General features: G+C 45.5%; 3 protein-coding genes across 9 annotated transcripts in view; 1 reads left to right on the top strand and 2 right to left on the bottom strand.

Moving 5' to 3' along the window:
• Window positions 1-914, bottom strand: part of CFAP58 (cilia and flagella associated protein 58) — a 59,444-nt gene extending 58,530 nt beyond the window's left edge. The window contains exon 1 of the mRNA XM_046943329.1: window positions 490-914. The gene's annotated coding sequence lies outside the window, so the exon portion shown is untranslated. The remainder of the gene's footprint in view (window positions 1-489) is intronic.
• GSTO2 (glutathione S-transferase omega 2) overlaps window positions 648-26,269 on the bottom strand; it is a 40,421-nt gene continuing 14,799 nt past the window's right edge. Inside the window, exons 6-7 of one of the 2 annotated variants that reach the window (XM_040702441.2) lie at window positions 6,998-7,111; window positions 648-4,829 (exon numbers count right to left, since the gene is read on the bottom strand). In XM_040702441.2, coding sequence (XP_040558375.1) covers window positions 7,033-7,111 — 79 coding nt within the window. In that variant the 3' untranslated portion in view covers window positions 648-4,829; window positions 6,998-7,032. Of the gene's footprint in view, window positions 4,830-4,861; window positions 5,229-6,997; window positions 7,112-26,269 lie in introns of those variants that run through there. The other variant, XM_040702440.2, reaches the window with a different exon arrangement.
• On the top strand, window positions 2,120-24,288 carry ITPRIP (inositol 1,4,5-trisphosphate receptor interacting protein). Of its 6 annotated transcripts, XM_046943330.1 has the most exons (4): window positions 2,120-2,786; window positions 6,910-7,016; window positions 7,420-7,666; window positions 18,818-24,288. In XM_046943330.1, exon 4 carries the CDS (start codon window positions 18,831-18,833, stop codon window positions 20,478-20,480), a length of 1,650 nt encoding a protein of 549 aa, XP_046799286.1. In that variant the 5' UTR covers window positions 2,120-2,786; window positions 6,910-7,016; window positions 7,420-7,666; window positions 18,818-18,830; the 3' UTR covers window positions 20,481-24,288. The 6 variants fall into 6 exon arrangements, with proteins under 6 accessions (XP_046799286.1, XP_046799287.1, XP_025007444.2 ...); XM_046943331.1 differs by lacking the exon at window positions 7,420-7,666 and having other exon boundaries at window positions 2,120-2,552; XM_025151676.3 differs by lacking the exon at window positions 7,420-7,666 and having other exon boundaries at window positions 2,120-2,613.

Raw genomic sequence — 26,269 nt, 5'->3', positions numbered from 1 at the left:
CTTCTCTGAAGGTGACAGCTAAAAGCTGTACTAAAGCCTGTTTCACAGCTGCCTACCCACAGCTCTCTGTCATATCCCTATTCTCTCTTTGCAGACCTTGCAAGAACTTTTTGTCCACTTCTTGTAGCAGTTTGAAGAAATAGTGTTTGTTTCCTAAGAGATTAGAAATACTAATGGAAAGAAGATTGAGGAATTATATTGTTCTAAATATATTGTATTGTATCTAAAAGCAAATGGAAAAATTACCTAGAGCTTAACACTCAATCCAAACGTTATTCTTGTTCTACTCCTGCTGATAAGATCTCAGAGCCTGCTACAGAAATAGTATTATTACATCTAACTTCTGCTGCAGTAACATCCACGTGACAGAGCCACAGGCTACACCCCAGCGTGCTGCAGCACTGTTACTCCACGGCTCACAGCTTCAGGTCCTGCCCAACATCTGAGTAAGGCTAGCGGAGCTTGGCTCATTATCAAATAAATTACTACCTTCAGCAAGATAATGATCTTCAGTCTTCTGTGGTGCAACAATATTCACACAATGACTCACATACTGGAGTTGTCAGGAAATGTGATTCCACCTTTCCAGCCTCTTCCAAACTGCTGAGTTGTATTTAAAAAATAAAAAAATAAGTCAAAGAGGTATGTCTTGGTTTGACTTTTCTATTTACACGTTTAACATTACCATAAACTTACACCACCTTAGAAAGGGAAAGAGTACGCTGAATACGTAATAACATCTGTTGAGATACACAGTGCTATAACATGATGGGAAGCATAACAACAATAACAGAAAAACAAATTCCTAAGCTACAGAAAGTAAAGACGCACTCAATACAACAGGCATAGATACAATGACAAAGGAAAAAAGCTGCTTACCCTAAGAAGTTCTCAAATACACAGGGTTCTCCATCAAAAAACCCTCCCTTCCATTGCCAACCCTTAAATGAGGTCTGGGAAGGATCAGATCCTGGCTCCACCCCTTCCAGTCACCCAGGGGCATTACTTGCACCTGTTGCTTGCACCTGTGCCCCCCCTGGGTTGGCCCTGCCCTCCCACCAGGTGCTCAATCAGTGCTTCAAGCTGTGACAGCATTTCTGCTACAAGATGTGAGCCTTCCTTTTTAGAAAGTGTTCAAATCTTTTCTCTGGTGCACTGCTCATCTGTTGTATCCCAGGAATATTTAGATCAATGTAAACCACAGCCCTCTAACCTATAGTGATTTGTATTGTTCAATGTGTGTTATGCATATATACATGTGTGCGCACGTGTGGTCAGAATTGGTAATTACCACCTTATCAGGCTTTCTGCAGGTGGTACTTAATAGATGTTTTCCCTTAGCTTAGGTGATGGATATTTGCAATCTTAGAGCAGGATCTGCTTTCTCTCCTGTTGCTACTGCATAGTTCCCAGGGGAAACAAGCGCTGCTCTGAGACAGGCTGGGTCCTGCAGCAAAAGCGGGGAGATGCCACACTGCTCCTGTGAGAGATGATTTTCTTACACTACAGCATAATGGGAAAGGAATGTGCTAACAATACCCAGGTTGCCAACAAACCTGAATAAATTTGATTCAGACACTGAGGGAACCGTGCCCATCCATGCCAATTTACAAACACAGACCCTTTGAATAGCACTAGAACTGTTGTTTAGTTCTGCAAGGACTTCAGGAAACTCAAAGAAGAGATCAACATTGCAGCTTGTTACAACTTAGCAAGCAGCTGCCTTCCGTGCAAAGCCGTGCCTTGCATTTGATACTGCAGAGGCAACAGTGACTCCCACTGCACGCAGCCCTTCTGCCAACTGAGCTTAGAAAATCAAGGCAGCAGCGGAGGAGAACGTGCAACATCCATCCCAGTGTAAGAGTCATCACAGCGCTGCGGGAGAGGAAGGGTACGGTAAAGTTCCCACAGCTCTGACAGACGTTACCAAGCTGTTGCTCAAACCTGTTTCCTTTGGGCTGTGATAGGAGTTGAGCAAACTTGCTAGGTTTGTAAGGAGCCATTTAAGCACAGCAGTGCTTTAGTAGAGTAGTGCTGGAAACCACCTTTTTTTTTAAATCCGTGACGGTGGCCTTTCTCTGTTATTGGCTAAGTGAAGCGGGCTCTGCCCCGGCTCCCCACCCCTCCAGGGTAGCACCTCGGGCACACAGATGCACGATGTCCTACTTGTGCCGGCTTTAAGCCGTGCCAGCAGCACAGCGGTCCCGGGATCCCCTCGTTCCGCTCCGTCAGAGCCGGGAGGAAGGGAGGTCTTTGCTCCGCACGCTCGGCGCGACCACCAGGAGGTCACAATACATCCGAGAAGCGAAATGAGCGCATTTCCTTTCAGTCCCCGGTGCCCTCTGCACAAAACCGTCTGGGAAGCTGATTTGGGAGCCGGCGGGGAGCTCAGGGAGCAAAGTGCGGCGTGCTGGAGGACGGCGCGGCTCGTAGGGCTGGCGGGGCTGCCTTGAACGAGGGGGAGGAAGGGAGGAAAAAAAAAAAAAAAAAGAGAGAAAGAAAACCCGCTCCGGACAGGCTGGGCGGGTCCCCCTGCACCGCAGCTCACCTCAGTGAGTGGGGAACGGCTGCGGGACACGGCGGGGGCTGCCCGGCACGGCTCGGCGCGCTGCAGTGAGTGTGCGGGGCTGGGGGGAGCGGGCCCGGCGCTGGGAGCCGGAGGGGGAAGCGAAGGAAACGGAGCTGCTCCGCACAGGAAGGGCGTTTTGCCCATGTTGATCTGGGGAGAAAAGCTGCTGAAAGAGGAGTGGCGTGTTGGTGGAGTTTCTCCCATGGCTCTTTGTGGGGTAAGTCGCTTGCTGAAAGTGCTCTCGGTGCTCGCCCTGCGGGGCATCAGGAAGGATCAGGCCCCCGGGGCAGGCTTTCCCGAGGACGCAATGTGGCAGCCTGGATCCCCGGGCAGGAGCAGCGGCCGGCGGCTCTGGGGCTGCCTGCAGCAGGCAGGGCTGTGGAACAGAGACCCCAGGGCCACCTCTGCTTGGTGGCGCCAGCAGAAGTGGGACCTCATGCCGTGATGGTCTCTGGGGTGTTCAGTAGGCGCAGGATGTAGCACTGTGCTTTGTGGTTGGTGTGACATGGCTTGAGAGTGGTTCATCGCGTTACAAAACTTTTCTGCCTTTCCTCTGAGATACCATATCCCTCTCTGATGGGCACAGAGAGATGGAGCAATGTTTTGTCTGAGCTGCTGTTCCTGTGCACAGGTATTTCTTTTGAAGATGGTCGGTTGGTATTTGTAGCTCTGATGGGAGCAGGTCAGGACTGGGGTACTGGAGGTCCTGGGCCGTAAAACTGACTCAAAGAGCCATAGCTTTTGTAGCCTCTACATCTTCAGCTTGCAGTGAAAGGAGCAACCTGCCACAGGATGAGGGGTAATGCCTTTACGTTGCACCAGGGGCGGTTCAGGTTGGATGTTATGAAAATAACATAAAATAAATCTCTCTTCTCAGAGAGTGGTGAGGCACTGGCACAGACTGCCCAGGGAGTCACCATCCCTGAAAGTTCTCAAAAAACACAGAGATGTGGCAGTGAGGGGCACCACGGTTAGTGGGTGCAGTGGGGGTGGGTCAGTAGTTGACTTAGAGGGTCTTTGAGATCTTTTCCAACCTCGATGATTCTGTAATGCTATGGAGCAGCTCTCTTAAGAGCTGCCATGTTAAAGTCTTCACAAAAGTAGGGCGTGTTGCTATCAGAGTGTTACGTGGCCAAGCAAGATGAGCACCAGTGTTGTCTTTAAGAGAACATTTCTATTAACATGGTTTTAATGAGTATACATAGGCCTAAACCATACCCGGTGCACCTCCTTCAGGCACAGCTATTTGGTGTGAGCTGCCAAGCAGGGACTGGGCAGGGAGTGCTGGGACAGGATTATAAAAGCATGGTTGCTTTTGTGAGGCTTTGAGTTTGCTTTGGTGGAGATAATAATGTTCTTTTACAGCTCTGATTGAAGTTACTCAGTTTACCTTCGTAGACATCTAGTTTTAAAACCTAGCGCTCCCAGTTCTCCTTAATACATTTGAAAGGGTTTTTTTCAGTCCTTGGGGAAAAGCAGAGAATGAAAATTAGGCACGGAAACTGGAAAGCCTTGTTTTTAGCACAATAGATGCTTCATACTGCTCCCACATGGAAAAAAAGATACGTTAAGTGTGATTGCCACAGAAGTAGTAAGAGGTCAGAGAGCCAATGTCAGTAGTAATGAAGCTCTGAGGACTCAGCTCCCTGCTGGTGGATGATTCTGCGTTTGCTGTGTGACTGGGGTGCGCACATATCAGCATTTGGTGTTTGTACCAGCAGCATGCACAAGGGAAGCTGCGTACCTGTGCCTGCCCAGGGAGCCGTCCTTGTTTACATAGAGCTCAACAGCAACCCCTCCCTGCCTAACTGTCTTCCTCTGTTTGTTGCTTGGAGCATTACAATATATGAAGAAAAAAACTGTTTTTTCCCCTTCCGTATAAGTTAGACTGAAGAAGTCTGGTCAGAAGCAGAGAAGTTTGCTCTTCCTGAGTGATTGCTTCAGGCCAAGTGACAGCCAGTAACTCTGAACTCTGTGTCGCGCTTCCATTTCATGTTGGGTTGGTTCTCTCCATGATAGTAAGGGCTCCTGTGTGCCTCTGCAGCCTCTGAGGTATGTCTGTGCTTGCAACCCTCCTTATGTGGCAATGAGTAACAGAGAGAGGAAATCTGACCCATGGAAACTGATGTTCAGCATGCTGATCTAACTCATTTCTGTGTTTGTTTTTTATGCAAAAACTATGGTTTTTGTAAGGACAGTTTTAGTCAGGCTTCTGCAGTAGGCTACTTCTTGAATGTTGGTTCAATATCTTGGGGCTTGCCTGCAAAAAAAGTTCATTCAAATGACATGATATACGGAAGCATGTTTACTGACATATTGCGGTGTACTTTTTTCCCCCTGTGCTTAAGTCAGTTCCCTGAGTGCAGTGAGTATATCAGCAAAAAGGGTGGTTTAGATTTCAAGCTGTATTGCTCCCTCCTTACACGACTGCATCCTTTCTTAAACAAGATTTCTCATGTCAACGTTCAAGCTAAATTCAGCCCCTGGCAACAAGGTGAACATTCAGGAAAGCATTGTTCTGGGAAGCATTGATAAATTCTATGAACTTCATATGGAGCCTGCTCAAGTCTCCCTGCTGTCCCGTGCTGTCCTGTCCTGCACTCCTTGCTCCACAGAACTGCAATTACAATCCATAGCAATAGTGCACTGGAGAACAGAGCTGGGGGGAAAAAAAAAAAAAAGAGCTTAGATCCCCTTTAAAATAGGCTGTTGGGTGGGCCTGCTCCTTCTCTCCCAAGTGCTATTATAATCCACTTACGCTGAGAAAAAGCAGCTTTGCTGCCAGAGCATGTACTTTCCATCCTGACACATAATTGCTGGGTGGGGGAGAGAGGTAGAGGCTGGCTGTGCAGCTGTAGGCAGGGAGGGAGCTAGGACAGGAGTGCCATGTGCCCAGCCACGAAATCCAGGTTTTGCAAGGATGCTCAGCTGTGTAAGCAAAGCCTTTTGCCCATTCACTCTTCAGCATGAGGAAGAAGAAAGGAGGCAAGTAGCCAAGATCTGAGTAGACTGAGGGACGGAGAGTCAGCCCAGGAGTGCAGTTACGGCAGGGTTCTTTTTTTAGCTTGTTTTGGTTTCCACACGTGTGGGTCATACAAGGCTGGCTGAGCTAGTCTTGAACGTGAGCCTTGGAGCTGGGCTCTTCTGGCCCCTTAGCATAATTTTCCTGCTCTTCTTCCTGTCCAGCAGCACTGCACTCCTCAGCTTTTTTTCCCTCCCACCAGAATCTCTTGCTGTACCCAACTGGCTTTGAGCCACTACAGGACCAGGCTCTGTGGGCCCTGAGGGCTAACAAACAGCCACTGCAATATTACAGTGTGGATCCAGCCTTTGTGGGCTTGGATTGCCTGGCTCAGCAGCCTCAGTAGTGTTGTGGTGCAGAGGCACAGGAAGTCAGGGTTGAGCCTGTTTGTCCAATTTGGCCTCAGAGTTCAAGATGGAAATGGAGAAGTGAGACTGCAGATGATCTGCTCAGAGCAGGTACGTGGGAGGAGGGAGAGTTGATCAACCCTGAGCTGCCAATGTGAAGCAATTCAGGACAGCAAGGGTGCATCAGCTCAATGCTAAGGCCTCCAAGGACCCAGCTCCAAAGCTCAGCCCATGGACAAGCTGCTGCTTTCATCAGGCTTTTGATCAGAGGTTTGAAGTGGCTGTGATGGCAGCTGGGCAGGAGGGAGGTGCTGCCTGTGCACAGCTGGGTGACCTCTGCTTATTGCTCCAGTCAACCACTTCTGCTTGAGGACTTCATTCTGTTTCCTGTTGCATCTAAAATTTCATAGATTCTCTCTCCTCCCAAAATGTGGTCGTTTATCTTACTGTTCTGCACTTCGTATCTTCCTGCACGCTCTCAGACTGTTTCCTGCATCTTCTCCTTCATTTTCTGTTTCTCACATTAGCTCTCTGAACCCAGCTCCCCTAGCAAGTATTTCTACCTCGCAAGCTGCTTAAAGCAGCTGGATGACTTTTCTTAGACAGACCAATCCCAGACAGAGCCGTCCCAGCCCTTACACTTAAACACAACTGCTAATTCAACCCTAATCCATTTTAAAGGAGAGAGCTGGTCGGTGAGGATGGAGTCGGAGGAGGGAGGTTCTTGTCTGCCCATGTGTCTGCAACACTGACAGACCCGTGGTGTCATTCTCACCCTTTCTCATGGGAGGAGTTTTCACTCTTTCCTGATCACTTCAAAGCTGATTATTTCAGGTCTTGAGCTTCTATAATTACTTTACTGGGTAAGGAGGGGGGAGTTAACTATTTTAATCAGTCCCTAATTTAGCTAACTGCGTTATGTACCCATCTTCTGTCTGAACTTCCTCATTCATTCTCTTTGTGTTTTGCAGACTTCCTGGCTGTGCTTCAGCAGTGAGTGACTGAACAGAGCCTTCTCTGCATTGTGGTGATCATAGCAATGTGAAGTTTAACAAGCACCTGCAAAATCGTGTAGCAGGTAAGTGCTCCAGAGGTCATTCTTCTTTCCAGCATTCACATAATTTGGGAGCGTCTCTCAATGGGCTCTTGCTTGGAGATCTTGCAGGAGAAATGCTGTAAGGGAAGTGGTGTGGTTCATCATTTAGTAACCCATGCGTTGTTCCCAGCAGTAAAGGTCAGACAAAGACTACCTGATGTAGCAGTACTGAGAAGGTTTCATGGGTAAATGGCTTCAGTTTGGAAGTTCAATGTTAAGAAGCTCTCGTTTCTGGCATTCAGTGTAAAATTCCTCTTATCTGGCTGTTTGGTACTGTAGGCCTCTAGTCAGAGGGGAAGGCAGGCAGGAACTAAGAGGTACATGCTTTGCTGACAGCTGCTACTGCTATGCAGGAAAACCTGACAAAGATACTTTACCCATACAGGGAGAACTGTAGATCACCTCCCCTCTTACAAGCATCAAAGCTGGGGGGAGAGGTCTGGAAGTGCCTCCTGATGGACAGAGGTGACAGACATCAGAGACAGATGGATTGAAGTGAAGCAGCAGCTTTTACAAGGCAGCAATGCGCAGTTTTACTGCTCCAGATTATGCTTGTATGAAAATCCCTGAGAAACCCGCAGAAAGCAGAACTGCCCGGTGAAACCCAGAAGTCTGGTGGTACCACATTGCAAGTGAGAATTGAGATAGAGTGGTGGGAGGGGAGGGAACAGAGCTGGTGACAGGCAGCCACCAGAACAGCAGTCCTGGCTGCCACGATGTCCTGCTGCAGCTCTGAGTACCTGTTACTTCACGTACTGCATGTGATTTAATTTCTTTTCTTATTTATTCTGGACCTGTGTCTGTGTTGGGTGGTGTTCATTCCATTTTTCCCATCTCAGTTCAGACAGCTGCTCTGCTCTAGCAAAGCTCAGCTCACAGCGTTCCCTGGCTAGCTTCTTGAACCAGCCTGGATCAAAGCTGTGAGAGCTGGCTCATTGCCACTGCCTATGTGTAAATGAGTTTTTTTTCTTTTCCTTTTCCCTCCACCATGTTTCATTATTATTCCTCTTCCTAAGGCAGGTTTTTCTGGCTGATCCAGCACATTATTTATATCAGCGATATGTGCTTCAGGGCAGAGATGCTTTTTCAGCATTTACATGGCAAATACCTGATGCACCCCACTGCCATGCATGTGGCTTGGAAAAACTAACGATGGTGTTGGCAAGGATGAGAGCCTCCAAGGCCAACTGTTGCAGAATTTAAGCCCTGTTAGGCACAGTCTCTGATTCATATGGTTACTTCAGTTGCCTGGCAAAAGAAAATGTACTGTTCCTTCATGTTCAAAACCAGAGGGAATAGCATACAGAGAAGTGTTGCAGCCAGAGTAGGAAAGTGATATATTAGTTCTGAGGAGTCAGTTGAGCCACCTGTGTGACTATTAGCTGCATCTTTCTCTGGGTTCACCCAAGGGATGGTGGGTGCCACGAGCTGAAAAGACACAGTCTGCTGCCAAAAGCAAATGAAAACAATGAAACTCAACTTCAGAGTGCCTTGCTTCCAGTTCTGAATTGCAGAGGACTTGGTGGTGCTGAGGGAGAACATGATGGTGAGTGGGAGCAAAAGGTTCCCACACTGTCTTCGGGAAGAGAAGTAACCCCCTAAGACAAGATAGCATCTGTATGTGGCAGAACCCGTGCAGGGCTTACACCTTTCTTTGGAGAAAGTGCACACGGTGATAAGGAGAAATTCCTACGGAAAGAGGTATTTAAGCCCCAGTCTAGACTGTCTTGTGATGCAGAGATGAAGATTTGCTGGAAGCTTTTCAGAGCAAAGCAGACTTGCCAAAAACCATCCAAGCAGTGTAGGCGATGAGTGTAGGCAGGAGAGACTGTATTGCTTTTTCAGAACTCTTTTATCTCTATTTTTCTATCCCTAAGCTCTTGGAGAATGTTGATAAATACTAGAGGTGGAGCTAAGGAGATGCTCTCAAGCATAAACTGAGACACTTAATCTGCACGATACAGGAATATGTTTGTGTTTATATCTGGATTCAAAATGTTTAGCTCCTAAATCATTTGCCCCCAAATGTTCGGGTACCTGACTGCCACTGGTTTCAGATGAGAGTTAAATTTCTATCAGTCCCCAGAGATTTAACAACGAAATACCTCAGGACTATTGAAAATGTGAGAAAGAGCACTTGGATTTTCTGTAGTACAGCCACTCCTAAGCTGCAGATGGCAAGCCACTGGTGATAACTGGAGAAGACTTTTATCTTCTCCCAGGCTAGGAGGGGCAAGGATTGAGGTAGGTCTCTGTATTTTGGGTAGCTGTAATCAATCAGCCGATCCTCCCTTACTGTGACACAACACGACATAAGTTACCTGGCAATTCAGGTAACTTAAGGACATAAAGCTCTGCTCAAATAAAGCATCAAGGCCACACTCCTTTGCAGCCAAATACAAAAGCCAATATGAAGGTGCTAGGATGATGTCCATCCCAGCTCACTGAGCCAAAGCTGCTTGATGCTGTTGGAATGGTTGTGATCTCAGGTTCTGAAGGAGTTACGAGAGGAAATGTCAACTGAAAAGGACATATCTGTGTTGTAAGTCATCCCCAGCACGTGTTCTTAGCTCAGCCCTGTGTTTGCTGTTAGTCCTGGATGCTTTCAGTCTCCCATGCAGTGCTGGAAGCTCTTTGCTCCAAAACTAAGCTCTGCTGCAGTAGAGGGGATTTTTGTGCCCATGATAAGAGGCCCCACAGCTATGACTCACAGTTCCCATTACGTTACAACTCAGCCTTTAAGTGTGCAGAGAGCCTGCCCCTTGGCTTTCAAACAAAGTCTTCCTTTGTTGTGCTTATGTTATGAAGGAAGCAAGCATCTGTGTTCACCCCACACATCCCAAATGAAAACCACGTGGCTTCACGGCCCTCACATGTGTGTTTGGTACTTTTGCTAACAGCACTGCATGTTACATCATTCTTATCCCATTAAATCTTTCCAGAGTTTTTCTTCCTAGCAGTCACTTTACAAACTGTTCAGGGAAGGAAAAAGCTGAAAGGTCTTTTGTTGGTGAGTAGAGGGGACTGAGCAAAGAGCACAAGAGAATTATTACATACAGTTGCATGTAGCAATAGCCTAGTCTCTGAGTCACTCCCTTGGGTGGAAATGGCTCTGAGCTATTGGAAACATGGTACAAAGGTGGGATGATTTGTTTTCTTATAAGGGTTTATTTTTCTCTTCTGGTTTTTTTTTTTTGTTAATTCAAACTGTTTTTGAAAAGCAGGGATAGCCAGCAGTACTCTGCAGCCAACATATTTGTGTGTGTACGTGTCTCTTGGCAGTTTTTAGGTTTATGACTAGCAAGCCAAGAATGGGCTTATTGGTTCCCAGAGTATTTGTGTTGTTTCTGCTGTTCATTTCTAGAGCCACTGTGTAATGAAGTTAGAGGGCCTGATTCTTCTTGAAGATGCTGGCATGAAATGCAGACTGCTTCTGCTTAGACTGGGGGGTTATCCTAGGGAAAGCAGAGGAAGCAGTTGTGAGAGTAGCGAGTTTCTTAGTGAGAACAGAGGAAGTCTTCCAGTAAAAGCGTTCTTTACTGCTCTCTTCTCTTTCCACACTCCACCCATCCCTGCAGAGGCTTTCATGGTCTGGTGTTTCTGCTTCATTTAAGGAACTGTATTGTATTTTACTAAAAAGCTGGGACTTCAGGCAATCGAATAAAGCGTTGTTTTCATTTCTGTGGTGATGTACTTGCTACAATAGTCAGCTTTAAAATATTGTCCCTACCCAACTGTTTGAATAAAAACAGCTGTAACTAGTTATCAAAACAATAGTCCAATATCACAAAGACCATCAGTCTCATCTAGCATTTCTGAGCCCTATTTAAGTCCTATTTATTTTTGGGCCTGTTGATCTCCTGATGTGACTGTTACTTTGTCACTGAGTCAAGACTATGACGGAGATCTCAGATCATGCAAATTCCCAGCCTGCAATGACAATTTATTTTTGCTGGTTTTGGTTCAGCCTCTCAGCGTGGAGGTGTCTGGCAATTCAAGGCATGTGCTTTCTACTAACCGTAGTATATAAATGCTCGATGTTACACAACTGAAATGGGGCCTCATAGTGTCACACGTAAAACAATCATTCTGCAAGTTACAACTGAGCTGTGCCTATATACACCTGCACACCTCTTAGATGTGCTGGAGTGGTGTATCCCTGCTGGGAAACCAGCTTTCTAGTAATGTTTCCTCCAGCTCTTTGCATACTGAAGCATCCATATCACTGAATGTTTAATATGCAGTTAGATCAGGTATATAGGGATGCAGGCATTATGTTTGCTGTAGGACAAGGAGAATCAAAATAACTGCTGCCTGATTTAATGACACTGCCTAAGTTTTCTTCACCTTCTTGGGAATTAACTGGAAGGAAAAGAAGGCAGGTTTAAACAAATATCTTGGCAATTGATCCCTTTTTGTGTTCACACCATGAGGTGAATGTCCCCTATGAACCAGTGAGCCATGGCTGCCAGTGCATGCAAAGTCGTGTGACCAAGAGTGTGGCAGCCAGAGCAGATTCCATTGTGAGCAGTGACATTGCTCCTTACATTGTGGTTGACACTATCAGACTTTTGGTAGAGAGGGGGGGGGGGGGGGGTCATTGTCATTTGTGTCCATCTGTGCTGATGAAAGGTTGTGCAAGGGAGTGACCTGGCTCCCATCATAGTTGGTTTGAGGGGGAGGAAGATGGTGAGGTTGGTAAGCCAAGGGTTTTTTTTATGTCTTAGTGCGTGTCTTTTCTCCTCCTAAAAACACAAAAGTTTAGTCTATTCTAATTGTTCTCCTCTCAGTTAACAGACAAAATTTATTCAGCTTAAAAAGCCAAGCTGTTCCTGGCCAGGATCCTACCACAACAGCTGAGTGCATGGGTGGGAGCCACATGCACACTTCCTACCTTTCCCCTCACCCATCTCTCAGAGCGAGCAGTGTGTTGCAGTTTGTAAAAACCCTTCCTGACCATAGCAGGGGGAGCTGAGGCAGTGCACAGCCAGCCCTTGTACTGCTTGCTGGTAAGAGCTGAGCTGGCCTGCGGAGTCAAATAGCAAAAGGACATTGAGGCAGAGTGTTGAAAAACATACTCCTCATGCTATTAGTTTTATCTCCTGATCTCCATGGGCATTCCCTCTCGTGTCCAGCCTTACATAGCAGCAGTGAGTGCTTTGAGTGGCTCTGTGTTCGTTTAGCAACTATCGCAGCTGTCCTTGACAGTGGCTGCTAGCTGCTGGTGGTAGAAGTGGGGTCAGAGTCGTGTTCTTTCTGTATATACAGGAATGATGTGGTGCTGCTGAAATGCTGACTTAGAAATACCCAGATAAAACCCCACTCATAGATGAAACTGAAAATCTAGCGAGTACCGTATCTCTTTAGGTTTTGGAAAAGAGCACTAGAAGGCAAATAACTCTGTATATGCCAAAAAGGGAACTCTTTGTACTATCCAGGTTTTAGGGACAGGGGAAGAGGGGTTGTAGGATATTATGGCAATGTCTTACAAATGCATCCACATGCAGAGAAAGCTGAAGCAGGAGGGGAGAGCTTCTAATCTTAAGTGCTTCTGCAAGAAGAAAAGAAATAGTTTATTCTACTTTTACTCACAGTTTTTTCTGGTAAGTTAGAGATTCAAACTGCAGTAAGGAGGAGTTTATGAGACATGAGGAAAAGCTTCCTGTTGGCAAAGATAATGAATGACTGGAAGACATGCAAGAGGGTCCTCAGCCTCCCCAGGGCAAGTTGGGCACTCCTCTGCTTGGAGTGGTGCTAGCCAAGTCACTGCTTGCTTGGAGCTTTGTGGGTCCTTCCTGTGCAGCCCATAATGTATCTTCTGGTCTTGAGGTCAATACAGGCCACATAGTAGTGTCTGCCTCCAGAGCAATGTCAGTGCTGTTCACGTGCTTATCCACTTCAAATCTCCCCATCTTTGGGAAGGGAGGGCTCCCTAGTCCTGTACACAGGATGAGCATCAGCATTTCCTTGGAAATAACTGATCTGGTGACCTCACAGGAAAATATTGCTTCCGAATGTCCACAGCAGACCTGTTGGGCAGGATGTCCGACTGGGGCTGTGCAACTTGACCCCATTGGCACCACAGCAGGCCTGGGACAGGATGTTCACAGATGTTGAGAAGGCTGATGTTCTCAAACAAGCAGTAAAACAATGGTTATTGGACAAGTGGCCTTGTCCAACTGCTGTTCTGTGGCCTCGCAGCTGACCTGGTGTGGGGCTTCCTAAACATGTTTGAGAAGGCAGTCACACTGTCATAGGTATCTTGTGCAGTCCTGAGCAAGCCAGCTGGATAGGTCTGTTTTTAGACATGGTTATGGTCTCACTGTCCAGGCCTCTGCACCTCATGCGTTGGTGTATTCAGTCCTTTCCACTGGTTGCTTTAGTAGAGGCAAAGACAAAACCTGTCCCCACCAGTCCACACTCAACCAGCTGTGACAGTTACTCATTTCATGAATGTTCTGCACGCTGCTTATAAGCATAATCTATAGAGGGTGAAACAACAGCACAAGTTTGTGCTGCTCAAACTCTGTATTGCTTTTTGTGGCACCTGTTTTTTTCTGGCTGGGCTGCGGGTGCTGCAGGTGGCTGCATGCTCAAGAGAAGGCAGGAACCTTTGCCAGTGCTCCATCTAGAGTTGAGCTGTGCTGGCTGCCATCAAAGCAATGTGTAGCAGCTCACAATGGAATGGAAACTGAAGCATCTCCATTGTTGTATACATGTCTGGGGACATTTTCTCATTGCAGCGGTGGGGTCTGGGCAGGCGGAAACCAGCTGAAGATTCCTGTCTGAGCCCCTAGGCTTTCGCTGTCTATGCCAGGAGCTGTCCTCACTTGAAAACTGGACATGATTAATACCTATGCAGCCAGGTAGGAAACGTAGACTGGTGCAATTTGCCCTTGGTCACTTTCAGGCTTTGTTTCACTGTGTCGGCTTCTGCATATTTGCCTCAGTTGCAGGGCCACTCCAACCTCCCCTTGGGTCCACTGCCTTGCCAGCCACACTTGGCTGACTCCAGTGGACCTGCAAGCTCTTGTTTCAAGATAAAATGTTTGGGCATGATGCCTCCCAGGAGCAACTCTACTGGCAGTGTCCATCCTGTCAGGTAACCTTCAGGCCCCAACAAATGCAGTGCTAGCATAGAAGGCCCCACTTGATTCTGGTCTGAAGTTCTTCACCAGAATGGCACTCAGCTTCTGCCCACCCAATAAAATGCTTCTGCAGTAAAAATGGTCTCAAGAACTAGGCAGGTTTGACTGAAGTCCTGTCAAGACCAACTCCTCAGTTCCTGAGAAAGCTCAGGTCAAAGCTGAAGAGCACCATATTGACATGAAAGCAGCCAGATGATGAGTGCAGCCGCCTCAAGGGCTGGGAAAGAGACTTAAACTTCAATTACTGCTGCCCGTCCTGAATTTGGAGGAAGGCTTTCAGGGGAAGTTTGTCATCAGAGTACAAGGGTATTGATGTGTGCTCTGTTATTAAATGTGTACAAATAAAATCATACCCTGAATTATTTTGTTGCTGTTCCTCTTCTTAGCACAAAACTGGCCAAATTTGAGCAACATGTCTTTGCCATTAGCTGCAGAGAACCACTTCAATACCTTTACCATTTTATTGCCCTCTCTAGAAGTACCTTTGCCTTTTTCCATGAATATCAATTTAGCACATGTCTATCTCTGAATCTTTATTTGTAAGCTGGAAGAAAAACTGCCCTCACTATCTGTCCTGAGTCAGCAAAGGTCTTTTGCTCTGTAAATATTGATAGGGAGATGGTAGAAAAACAGCAGCGTCAGGGGTGTGAGGTTGACTAATTCAAGTGCATCTTTCCAAGTTTTTGTCAGGAACAATAATACTGACATGCATCTCTACAATTCCCATTGCTCTTTGAGTTTATATGCTTCTTATAGTTCAGAGCTTGAAGTCCTCAAGTAACAAGGCCTTGAAGTAAGAAGAAACTTAATTTCTCTCTGCTGCTGCCAAGTATGTACCTGCAGAGGCAGTACTGTTTGCAAACTGAAGAAGAGCATAGTGTGTCACAAAGGGCTTTCAGCAAACTTAATTCTGGAGTATTTTTTATATTAAAGATGTTCGTTTTTGTCTTGACTAGGTCCTCATCAATACAGCACAAGCATTTTCATGCCAAAAGGCAATTTGTTTTCTGTTGCAACAGGGAGGGAATCATGGAGCTCCCAGAAGCTCAGCAATGAGGGAATACGGCTAGGCAGGCCTGAAACCTCCAAGTTTGGAATTTGTTTCTTTCCAGCAATAAAGTCCAAGCGAAGGTTGGTGGCTGTTCTGCCTGTTTCTCTCTCTGTTCAAAACATGTGGCAGAGACCTTTGTAGACCTCGAGGGCCTTGTAAAAAATTGTATTTGTTTCCCTGAAAACCTTGGTTTCAAAAACTTGTCACCTTTCAAAGAAAAAAGCTCTTATCCAGGTGTAGTTACTATCGCTTTTTCAAATAGCTGCTTTTCTTGCTGCCTACCAAAGTGAAACACAATGTGGAGCCACCTATTCACTGCCTTTTGTGTCAGCCAAATTGCAGGGAGTAATCGAGTATGTCACAAATGACGTCTCAGTGTATTTCAGTGCATTACTGAACCACATTCAGTAGCTTGACTTGGGTTTTTCTAATTTAAGAATCAAAGCTTCAGCTTGTTCCTATCTGCTATATTGCTGAACACCAGCCAGAGCATGTTTTGCTTCCCATGATTAAAAATTTAAGGGGAAAATAACTCTGAGGGAAAATACAGCAGTGTGAGAAGCTTTTGGGGGAAAGAAAGGAACCATTAATGAAAGAGAAATATTCTCTATGTCTTCAGAGAAGGTGGCAGCGTTGCCTTTTCTATTCCCTCTCAGGCCTCCCTGCATCATTCAGTAGCTGTTGTGGGGCTGGTTGTGATGCTGTAGCTAAGAGGCTCCTTCATGCTTGGGAGGATGAGGTGTGACTTGCCCCAGAGCTGAGCAGGGAGAGCCACAGGTGCTCCTGGGGAAGACTTTGAACATACAACCTGCTGTTGGATGGTGTTGATTGTTGTTTGTAATGGCAACAGAACTATCAGCTGCTTTTATCTTCCTGAGTCCTCATTCCCATCTAAAGCAGGGGTAGTACCTGCCCCCTCACTTCTCAGGCCTGTTTGGAGACGTCATTAACCTTAGCATCCACCAAGTGCCAGTCACTGAAGCAGGGAGTGCCACAGAAATGCCCAGGAGGAAACCAATCACTCTGGGGTTGGAGGTGGGTTTGGAGGGACCTTTGGAGCCCTGGGACTATGGAAAGAGAGAGTGCAGAAGATTGAGAGATGTAAGCCTGTTGCCGAGTATGGACAATGACTGTGTTTTGAATGGAAAAAGAATGGTGTGCCCAGAAAATTGGAAAAGGTTGAAGGCTGCTTTGGGAACTTACCTTCTTAAAACCTCATGAATACTTTTATTTTGTTTTTCATGCATGAATATGTCACTAAATTTGATGTGTAGATGAAAGAGTGGTGTTTCTTTTTGTTTGTCTCCAGCTTGGAAACATTTGGACTCCCTCTCTCTTCCCCACACAAAACTGTTTCAGCCAGAGCAGGCATAAATATTTTTATCAGGCTTAAGTTGCTTGGACTGAAGTTGAAAGCAAGTGAAGAGAACAGCTTTTGTTATATGGGGAAGACTGGACTGCCCTAGCAGGCAGTACTACTGGTTTCACTTGTATGAATTAGTCTTCCCATGTTAGCCATGTTAGTCTCTGATGAGATGTGGGAATGCTCTGCCTGTGCCACCCTTGGAGCTGACAAGGGCAGGTTCCACTGACCTTGGCCACTGAGCATCATTAACTTTCAGCCCGAACTGGACTTCATGTTAGCCTTCATTTTCCAGTGTAAACTGCTACAGCAGTAAAAGGGCAGCTTTGATCAGAACTTCCTCAGTTTTAAGGCTGAAAACAGATGTCTCTTGCAATTTCATGCTAACCTGAAGATGTTCCTATTTCCAGTTTTCATCCTGATTTGCCTCCAGATGTTGATGCCTGTGCAGCTTACTGGCGAATAATGTAGTGTACATGCTTCCTATTGTAGTCCTGCAAAATCAGCAGGGATATCGTAGACTTTTCAGTGCAATCCAAAATGAATTCAGCTGAGCTGGCCGGTGCTCGTCTGGAGAATTGCTGGGCTGGTTCCATCTGCTTTGGAGCAGGTAGCCTCTGGAAGCAGTGTGCCATGTCCAGCTGGGCATGGGAGAGTTTTGAAGGGTACAAGAGCATGAAAAGGAAGCCGGCTTCTTTCGGCCGCACGCACTCGAGAAGAATTATAGTAACATAAAACATCTAAACAGGGTTGGGGCAAGGCAAGGGAGCAGTGCTGTCCTGGTCAAGACTGCTGCAATGGCCCCTTGCTTCTGGCCATGTTATTTTTAGGCTTGGAAAGCTCACGTAGCCTGCAAGACCGTAGCACTAAGGAAAGGATCTCACCAGGGCTTCCTGCCCTGCCCCGACAAACCGATAAAGCCTTTTGCAATGCAGGGTGAGCCCAGTTTATTTTTAAAATGTGGCCAGGCATGGAGCTCACAGAACAACTGGAACATCCAGCTTTGAGCATCAGTTCAGCTTTAATTCATTGCCTGATGATTTGAAGAGTTAATATAAATGTAAAAGGGACAAGAAAGGCCAGCAAACCATCTTCAATGCAAAGTCTGTGTAAGGGTGTGCATCTATGTATATACAGAGGATCTATAAAAAGGATTGTTAGTAAATGTTACACTGGGAGGGGCACTTCACGTTATCCTGAACACCGTGTGAATTTTCTTTCTGCTTGGACAACGCTACTCAGTCCTGTTCCTTTGCCTTCTTACTTGAGTCCCAGCCCTCTTATAAGCAAAGATAATCACATGCCAAAGGATACAGTTCCTATGCACAGTGAGTGCTCACTGTAAGGGTGCTCAGGTTTCTGCCACTCAGACCTGAAGTTTGTTATGTACTAACAATAACAAAGCCCACTGGAATAGATCTGAGTTTGTTGCATGCTTGGAGAAGACATGAATGAGACTGTCAAAGTCGTTCTTCTCCTCGTCCAGGGTCTGAGACAGCAGGATTAATAGTGATTAATAGTAAACACCAAAAGTAAATAAGCTGATGCTTTTAAAACCACTGGGTTAAAGGAAATCGTTTCCAGTTTAAAAATGTTTTTCCAGGTACCACAGTCATGAGGCATTCTGGGGGCTGGGAGGATTTGCCACAGGCTGATCCTGACTATGTCTGTGGAGCCTGTTTGGAAGCACAAAACCATGCTGGCTTGGTCCCACCCAGGTGCACACAGCCAGCACTGGTAGTGAAAATTGCTGTGACTCAGCTGGCCGTGTGGGTCCCCAAACGTGATTCATGTGGAAGGTACTCAGAATAGCCTGCCTATGCCATTGCCACATCTGCCTTACTTCAACTCTAGCCTTATGGTGAGGGCAAGTAGTAATCATCTCCAGCCCTGTTTTTTATCTCTGGGGAGGTCCTGCCACAGTACCCCAGCAGATTTGCAGTGGGTTGACAGTAGCGAGTGGCTTCATCGTTGGGTTTTTCAAAGCTGATACAATGAGAAGGATCCTTTCATCATTACCATCCACAGATAAAGTTTGATAAAGTCTCTTTAAGAAGCTTAGTTTCTAACCTGTAGAAACAGGAATGGGCTTAGGAACTCAGGCACTTTGTATAGAGTTAGAAAGGATGCTATATCTTTTATTCAAGTGGGGATTTTAAATTTTTCTTCCTGAGAGAATGTACTCTGAATCGTGGGTCATTCTGCCTTTTCTCTCTTTCAGCGAAGGAACTGCCATGCCCATGGGAATCTTCCGAGTGTGCCTAGTGGTGATTACAGCTATTGTCAACCACCCACTCCTCTTCCCTAAAGAGAATGGCACTGTCCTCGAGAATACAGAAGAAATCATCCAGAAGATGAAGGAGCGGGAGGAGATCCTTCGGCTAGAGAAGTTGCGCTTGGAACAGGAAATTGAAGGTCAGGAAGCTGCACAGAAGGTTCTGGAAAAAGCAGCAAAAGTAGTGGAGGATGTCAAAGAGGAAAAGGTCCAATGGGATATGTGGACTGCTCTTTCCATGGTCATCTTCCTATTGATTGAGCTCTGGAGGCAGGATTTCCAGGAGGGGAACTGGCAGGACACAGGAGCAGACGAGGATGACATGGCTGTCCTGGGGAAAGCATTTAAAGGGGTGGCCTTCCCTGACAAGGCTATCTTAGCCAGCTTCTATGAGAAGCGCATCCTGGGTACCACCGGAGACATGGCCAGAATGCGGGAAATGGTGGAAGGCTTTGCAGATGACCTGCTGGAGGCCTTGAGGAGTGTTTGTAACCGGGATGCTGACATGGAAGTGGAGGACTGCATGGGTGTGGGGAGCATGTATGAGAATTGGAGAGTGCGTAAACCTTTTGTCTGCGATCTGATAGTGCCTTTTGCACCCCCAGAGCCATATTGTTTCCGGTCCCAGATATGGTGCTCTGGTGACTCTTTTCCCCCAGATGAACAAGGTTACGGCACTATCAAGGTATGCAGGGCAGATGAGGATGAGACAGGTTGCATCTGTGACAAGACTAAACTAGGAGAAGATATGCTGTGCCTCCTCCATAGCCAAGGCAATACTACCAGACTCAGCAGTGAAATGGAAGACCTCCTGTGCTTCAAAAATACGCAATATCTCGATGCTGACCAAGTCATGAAGTGGTTCCAGATTGCAGTCACCAAGGCCTGGAACAAAATTTCCCACAAGTATGAATTTGATCTGTCTTTTAGCCTCTTAGACTCCCCAGGAGCCCTGAAGATAAAATTTAGATCGGGGAAATCAATTGCCTTCAACCTCACCCCTGTGGTGCAGTACGAGAACTCTGATGTTTACTTCATCTCTCATTTCCCTCGGAACTGCCTGGCAGCAGACCTCCCCTCCAGCACTCACTGGTTCCTCACCTTTGCAGTGTATGAGCGGAGGTTCATCCAGATGATCTCCAAAATGTTGCCTGCCAATGCCTGCCATGTCAGCTGCCTTCAGATCCTCTCCTTCCTCCACGGGAAGCAGTGCAGCCTCACAGGTCCAAGTGGGCTCACCAACTACCACCTGAAGACAGTGTTGCTGCATCTGCTGCAGACACGTCCAAGTCAGGACTGGGCCCCAGAGAAGTTGGAGGCCCGTCTGCAGGACATGCTGAAATTCCTGGAGAAATGTTTGCATGAAAAGAAGCTCTACCACTTCTTCATTGGCAATGGGAAGGTACCAGCAGAGCTGGGCTTCCCCATCATATTCCAGAGGGCTGAGCCTCTCAACCTTTTCCGTCCCTTTGTTCTACACAGGGATGTTTACAGAAAGACAATTGACACATTCCATGAGATGCTCAGGAACACATCTGCACTGATAAGTGAGTACATGGTGCACATTCCCCATGTACAAACCAACGGGATCCACAAGGAATCTGTTTAACCAAAGCCAGCAGGAAAACACTTGTTCCTGTAAGCACAAACCCAGAGTGCAGCTTTCCGAATACGGAGACAACTGACTTTGCCGGTGCAGCTTGTTGTCTGCAGCTGAACCATGTCTGTGTCATGGTTTCTGCAGTAAGGAAGATGGGATGAGAGGAGAATGGAGAGAAACTGGAAGAGATGGTATAAAAGTAAGTTCCTGCTCCACAGTTGGGCTGGCAGGGTTTTATGCAGCTAAGAATATATTTTTCTATTGTGCCTCGGTCATGCTACAGTGGTGATGAGCAATGAACGTGACTAATTTATTCTGGTGCCTTCAAAGCGGTGGCGATCTGCTTGCAGACAGGACAGCAGGGGCTCTGAGACCTATGGGAGGTGCAACATGAGCCTCAGCTGGGAAGGAGAGTCACTACTGAGGTCATGCACAATTCTAGACTGGATGAGAGACCTTTAAATCCAGCACAGCTCTTTAATTGAAAGGGAACAGTGGATTTAAAAAGTGCATTTTGATAGGACTTGCAGCACTAATTTCAACAGTCCTGTCCATCAAAACCACTTCTGTGCTCCAAACATTTTTTTTCCCTGAGAGGAATATAACAGAGCAGTCAGCAGGATCAGTGTCTTGAGACCATTTCATTTGTGTTTTCCATTTTCTTCATAGTAGCACAATGAGTGTATTTTATTCTTGGCCATTTTCCATGGATGAATGGCCAGGAACCTTATTTACGTCATATAAGAGAGAAATGCTGTTATTGGGTTCTGGCTTGTTGGTTTATTTGTTTGCTTTTCTTATCTCCAGGCAGCAAGTCTGAAAACTAGCAAAGAGATAAATGATTGCTGCAGAGTTTGCTTTTATTAAAGAGGAAACTCCTCAAAATTATTCTGTAATAAGCCCAATCTCAGGAGTCTGATACCAGGAGAAAACTCACTATCCAAATGAGAGAGCTTAGCCCTCTCAGCATGGTTTTACTGAGGCCAAGACAGCAAGATGGCTCTGAATTAGGAGGAGAGTTGCAGGAGTTGCACATGTGGCAGAACATGGCACTGCTGTCTCCGCAGCTCTCTTGTGGTGTACCATTCCTTTCTGCTGCCAGGTACCCAAGTAAAAGCTACCTGGTTGACTCATTATCAGATCTCCTCAATCCATCTCAAGGTTGCTGCTTTGATGATGTTTACTCTTGGGAACCACAGGTAGCAAACTATAAATTTTTGCATCCTCTCTTCCTTTTTCCTTTTACAAACCATCTCTCCACATCCTTCATGCCTGCTTATGTCTGTCCCCCCACTATTGAGGGACATTTTCTACACCAAAGCAAAGCAAACTGCAACACCCATTTCCACAGCTGGTTCACAAGAAAGCACTGGTGGGGACAGGGAGTTCTTGGCTCAAATTGCAGTTTTCCTTGGTTTTTATCATCACAGCTATGGGATGCTCTGAGTAGAAAATGGAGTAGGAAGCAAAAGGGGAGAGAAGAGGCTGGTTGCTACTGCCAATAGGAAAGTCTCAGATCGTCAGTGCCTGGGAGACTGCCAGGGCTGGAAGAGCAACAGGACAGGGCTAATTGCTAACACTGACTGCTGTAAGCTACTGGCTTTCATCAGTTAAGTAAGTCTTCACTAGTGGGAAAGAGAGCAGGAGCAATTGCAGGGGACGCAGCAAACAGGTAGTGACAGGCAGAGGTGTGTGGCCAGGGGAGTGGGTGGGGGGGTGAATATTGGAGCATTGAGGCTCCTTTAGAAGCCACAGAAGTTGTTTGCAAACCCAAGCCATTTGCTGCTTCTGCCTGCTAGGTTAACTGTGCAGTGCCAGTAGCAGATCCAGCTTTGCATGGAATGCCTGCAGGGAGGTCGTGCTCAAGTAGTTGTGGTCTGAGTTGCTTATAAATTGTCCCCAGCCGAGTGAGAGAGAAATGAATATTTCTATGTCGTTTCCTGTCAGGCATCTAAATTTAGCCTATCCAAAGAACAGAAACAAATTTGTAACCCAGGTCTCAGAGGAAATGACACACAGGGTTGAAAAATAACTTTTATGTAAGGTTGAGCAGGGGAAGGTTGAGTTGAAAAGGCTATTTAACAGGATAATCAAACTTTTCTCTTAAAATGGAGGAACAAAGCTGTGTAACACCAGCTCTACAGGCACATAAACAGGCCAAGTCTTGCCTTTGCACACCTCAGAGCACTGCTGCTTAGACTTAAAGGGAACCTAAACTGATAAGTGCACCGAATCTTTTGTCCTTCATTTTCTGCATGTGTGTGCATGTTTGCTTTTAAACTCAAACTCACCCTGAAGTGTTCCCGTGGGGTTTGCTTGAACCCAGGCTGGAGCTGATCCAAGGTATTTATGGATTTGGCTCCCCTGGAAGCAAATTCCTGGGCACAATTTGTCTATGCGTATGCAATATGCTCATTTTGCCCTGAGCATCTTTTACAAGATTTGGTCTGTGCATTCAGGCTACGAGGAAATAAGCTGTGCTACAGTAAGCCTCAGGGCAGAGGTCTTTGCCAGCCATATATCAATATATATATGCTAGAGTTAGATACTTGTTCCACCTGGGGTGATGTGGGCAAACAGTATTTCTCTTGAGCAGACCTTTGCTGTACCACGTTGTGAATAACAAAATTTCCTGGACTGCCTTATTTCTCCTGTATTAAGTCTTTTACACACCAGGTACAAGGCCTTTCAGTAAAAGGCCAAACTCAGGTTTCATTAAGGAGGGGTTTATTATAAGACAGTTCAGCTCCATCAGCTGTCAGCCAGTAAAGTGTCCTAAGATCTTTTAGTGCCACCCACACGTAGTGCTGCCTTGACTGACATCTTGCGGGGAATCCATAGGAAGGGGCTTTAAAGGGAGAGGGTGGAGGTGAGGTTTTGTGATTTTAAGTGAGTAACTTTCTTTTAAAACAGTGTACAACATAAGTAATGAATGCACATCACTAGTAATACCCTGAGCTCCTTGAGAGATCCTAAGGAAGAGTAAACTGCCCTTCCCAGACCTCTTTCTTGTGTCTCAGTGCTGTTCTTGCTTTTTGCTGACCAGAAGAATTATGCAACTGAATTCCTATTGCCTCTTCTGGTTTCCAACCACTCCCTCCACCCTCAATTTGTGGTTTTAATACTTTGTTATAGGTTTGCCAAAGCAATGGAATTAGTAGTGGCTTGATAACAACCACTGATGTACAACATAGCCTCAGGAGCCGTTCACCTTTAGGAAATGTCTCGGTCTAAGTTATTGTTGCTGTTCAGGAGGCAAATGTCCTCTAAGGGGAGCTGTTACTTCACTCTTTATTACGTGCCAACCACAGAACATGACTTTCTCCCTCTCTGGTTTGCTCTGTATACAGGTCTTACAGGGCTGTAAAGATGGATTTCAGCAAAGGAATCCAAAACTTCTTCGTCATTCAATTAAAAGGATTTGGTGTTTGTTCACCTTATGTTTTTAATGCAGAGCCTTTGCATTGTTTTTTTCAGTGGTGAAGAAATGGGAATTTACTCACTTTTAACAGCTTAGCTGCTGGTCACTGAGTTCTTCTCATAGGATCCTATGTGATAAGTGGCTTTATTTATTACCTGTCTTTTTTTGTAGGATTTTTGTTCTGGGGTGTAGTTCAGAATTAAAATTGTAGTATGAATAGCCATCTTGGCAACACAGATGAGATGAATAATAATATTATAACTTTTCACCTAAATTCTTCCTTGATTCATGATGCTGTATTCAAACCGCTGCTTTTATAGCAGGACACTGTTGAATTTGTATAGATCTTCTCTTGCAGCTTTATTTATAATAAAGGAAGTCTTGTACAAATTCTAAGTAAGTGTGGCCTGTTTTATTTCTAGTTTCCCAAAACATGTTTCTGAGATAGCAGAAGGATGGAGTTGGGATGTGCCTGGTGCAATCCTAGCACAGTAAGCCCAGTAGAAAGACTCCCTGTGACCTTCTAATTGCCAACAGAAATTGTTCCAGAATACAATGCAGCATGAAGTCCTTCACTTCTTCATCAAAAGAGATAGAGAAAATGACACAGAGCAATTAAGCATGCAGCAATGGGAGGGGATAACTGATATACAGCTTCCAGGGCCACCACTCAGGTCTTTCAGTGCATACTGATGAGACTGAGTGAACCAAGAGGTTTGGTCTTAGTTCACGTAGGTGTGCTCGTAAGCCAAGCTAAAGTTGATCCGTCTCTCTCTCCTTCAACTTTCAGTTTCTTCTGAAACTGAAGTTCCCAAGACAAACATCACCAACAAAGGATGCTTTTGGACTTAGATTTAGAAAGCAGCACCCTTTATTCCCCTTACAGGCATATAAAATCTTGGTTTTTATTTCCACTTTACAATAATCCCCAAGAAGAAAGATGAGTTTGTAGCGGTGTACTTTGACATTTTTTCAGCACACTGAGACTAAGTAGTTGAATATGGGGAAATTACACAAAGCCAATCATCTCTCTCCCATTACAAAAACTCCAACTAGTTCTTGGCTTCTAATGCTGTCAGGCCTATGTTGGAGGATGAAAATAAGATTAAAAAAATTAATGCATAGCAGAGTGAACCTGCTGCAAACAGGTTCCCTGCTAACTTAGTTTAGTAAATGATCAGACCTCAAAGACCTGAACAGTTTTTTTTTTTTTTCCAAAAACATTCAATTCTTATCTCCTTAAATGTTTTAGATAGCAGAAGTTGATTCGATAATTATGGCAGAGGTCTTAGACCTTGAGAACTTCTCTTTTCCGGTGAGCATATAAATAACGTTTGCCTCCTTTTCTCTTATCATTCACTGTGACTTCTCTTTTGGTCACTAAAATCTTCCCACAAAGTTTTCTTGTATCAGTTAAAGATTACTGGTTTACATCTGAGCCATAAACTCAGAAGGCACAGTAAATGCCTATCATTCTGTGCCAGGGCCTCCAATCTGGCCCCATAAAGTTGCTGTGATACTGAGCATTAACAGCTACTTAATCTGAAAACTTCAAAACAGCATTTTAAATACTGGCAAGTTACAAATACATCAACTACAAGAACATGACAATATCAGGTATAATGTTGGCTGCAAGACATTTCATTTTAACGAACATTTTGAAATGCAGTTCAGAGACAATCAGGACAATAAAAGCTAGGGGGAAAACTGCCTTTAGTAAGGTGCTGAATTTCTTAGTAACTGAATCTAACTGAAACTAGAGCTTATCCAAAGCGTGATGAGAAAAAATGATCAGCAGTTCCTGTCTTGAATGCGGGTATGATAGCTTCACTGATCTGCTCTGAGGCAGAAGCATGGGAGGTGCAGAGGTAAAATGTTTAAGTACAGCCCTCAAAGTTTAGGCATTTGAGAGTGTGTAAATGTCTGACTCTTGCAATGTTTTTAAAAATTTTATGCAAAATAAAGACGAAAATCCTGATGAAATTTTTGAGTTATAGATCCACTGCAGGAAAAGGAGTTGATTTTAGATGCAAATCAATCTTCAAATCCACCAATAGGCTCCTACTCACTTACAGTCTTGGGCCAACCACATATAAGCATAAAAGGATAAAAAATATAAATTTGTCTATATATTTGTCTATTCTGCTCCTTTGCAGAAGTACCATAAAACTTAAAATGTCATTGGATTTCCAATCTAACATTCAGGATAAAACACAGTGCAATACAGGCCCAACAGGTACAGCTGGACTGAACTGATCTCAGTAAACTGTACTGTTAACAGCCTGCCTCATCTGTCACTTTACCTCCTGAGGTGCATCAAGTGAGGAATTCCTTGTATTGCTCCTACCTTTCAGTCTTGCTGTCTATACCTGTGCTG

The sequence above is a fragment of the Gallus gallus genome, chromosome 6, assembly GCF_016699485.2.
Source record: "Gallus gallus isolate bGalGal1 chromosome 6, bGalGal1.mat.broiler.GRCg7b, whole genome shotgun sequence".
NCBI lineage: Eukaryota > Metazoa > Chordata > Aves > Galliformes > Phasianidae > Gallus > Gallus gallus.
Note: the sequence above shows the minus strand (reverse complement) of the source record. Positions and strands in the feature narration are given on the sequence as shown.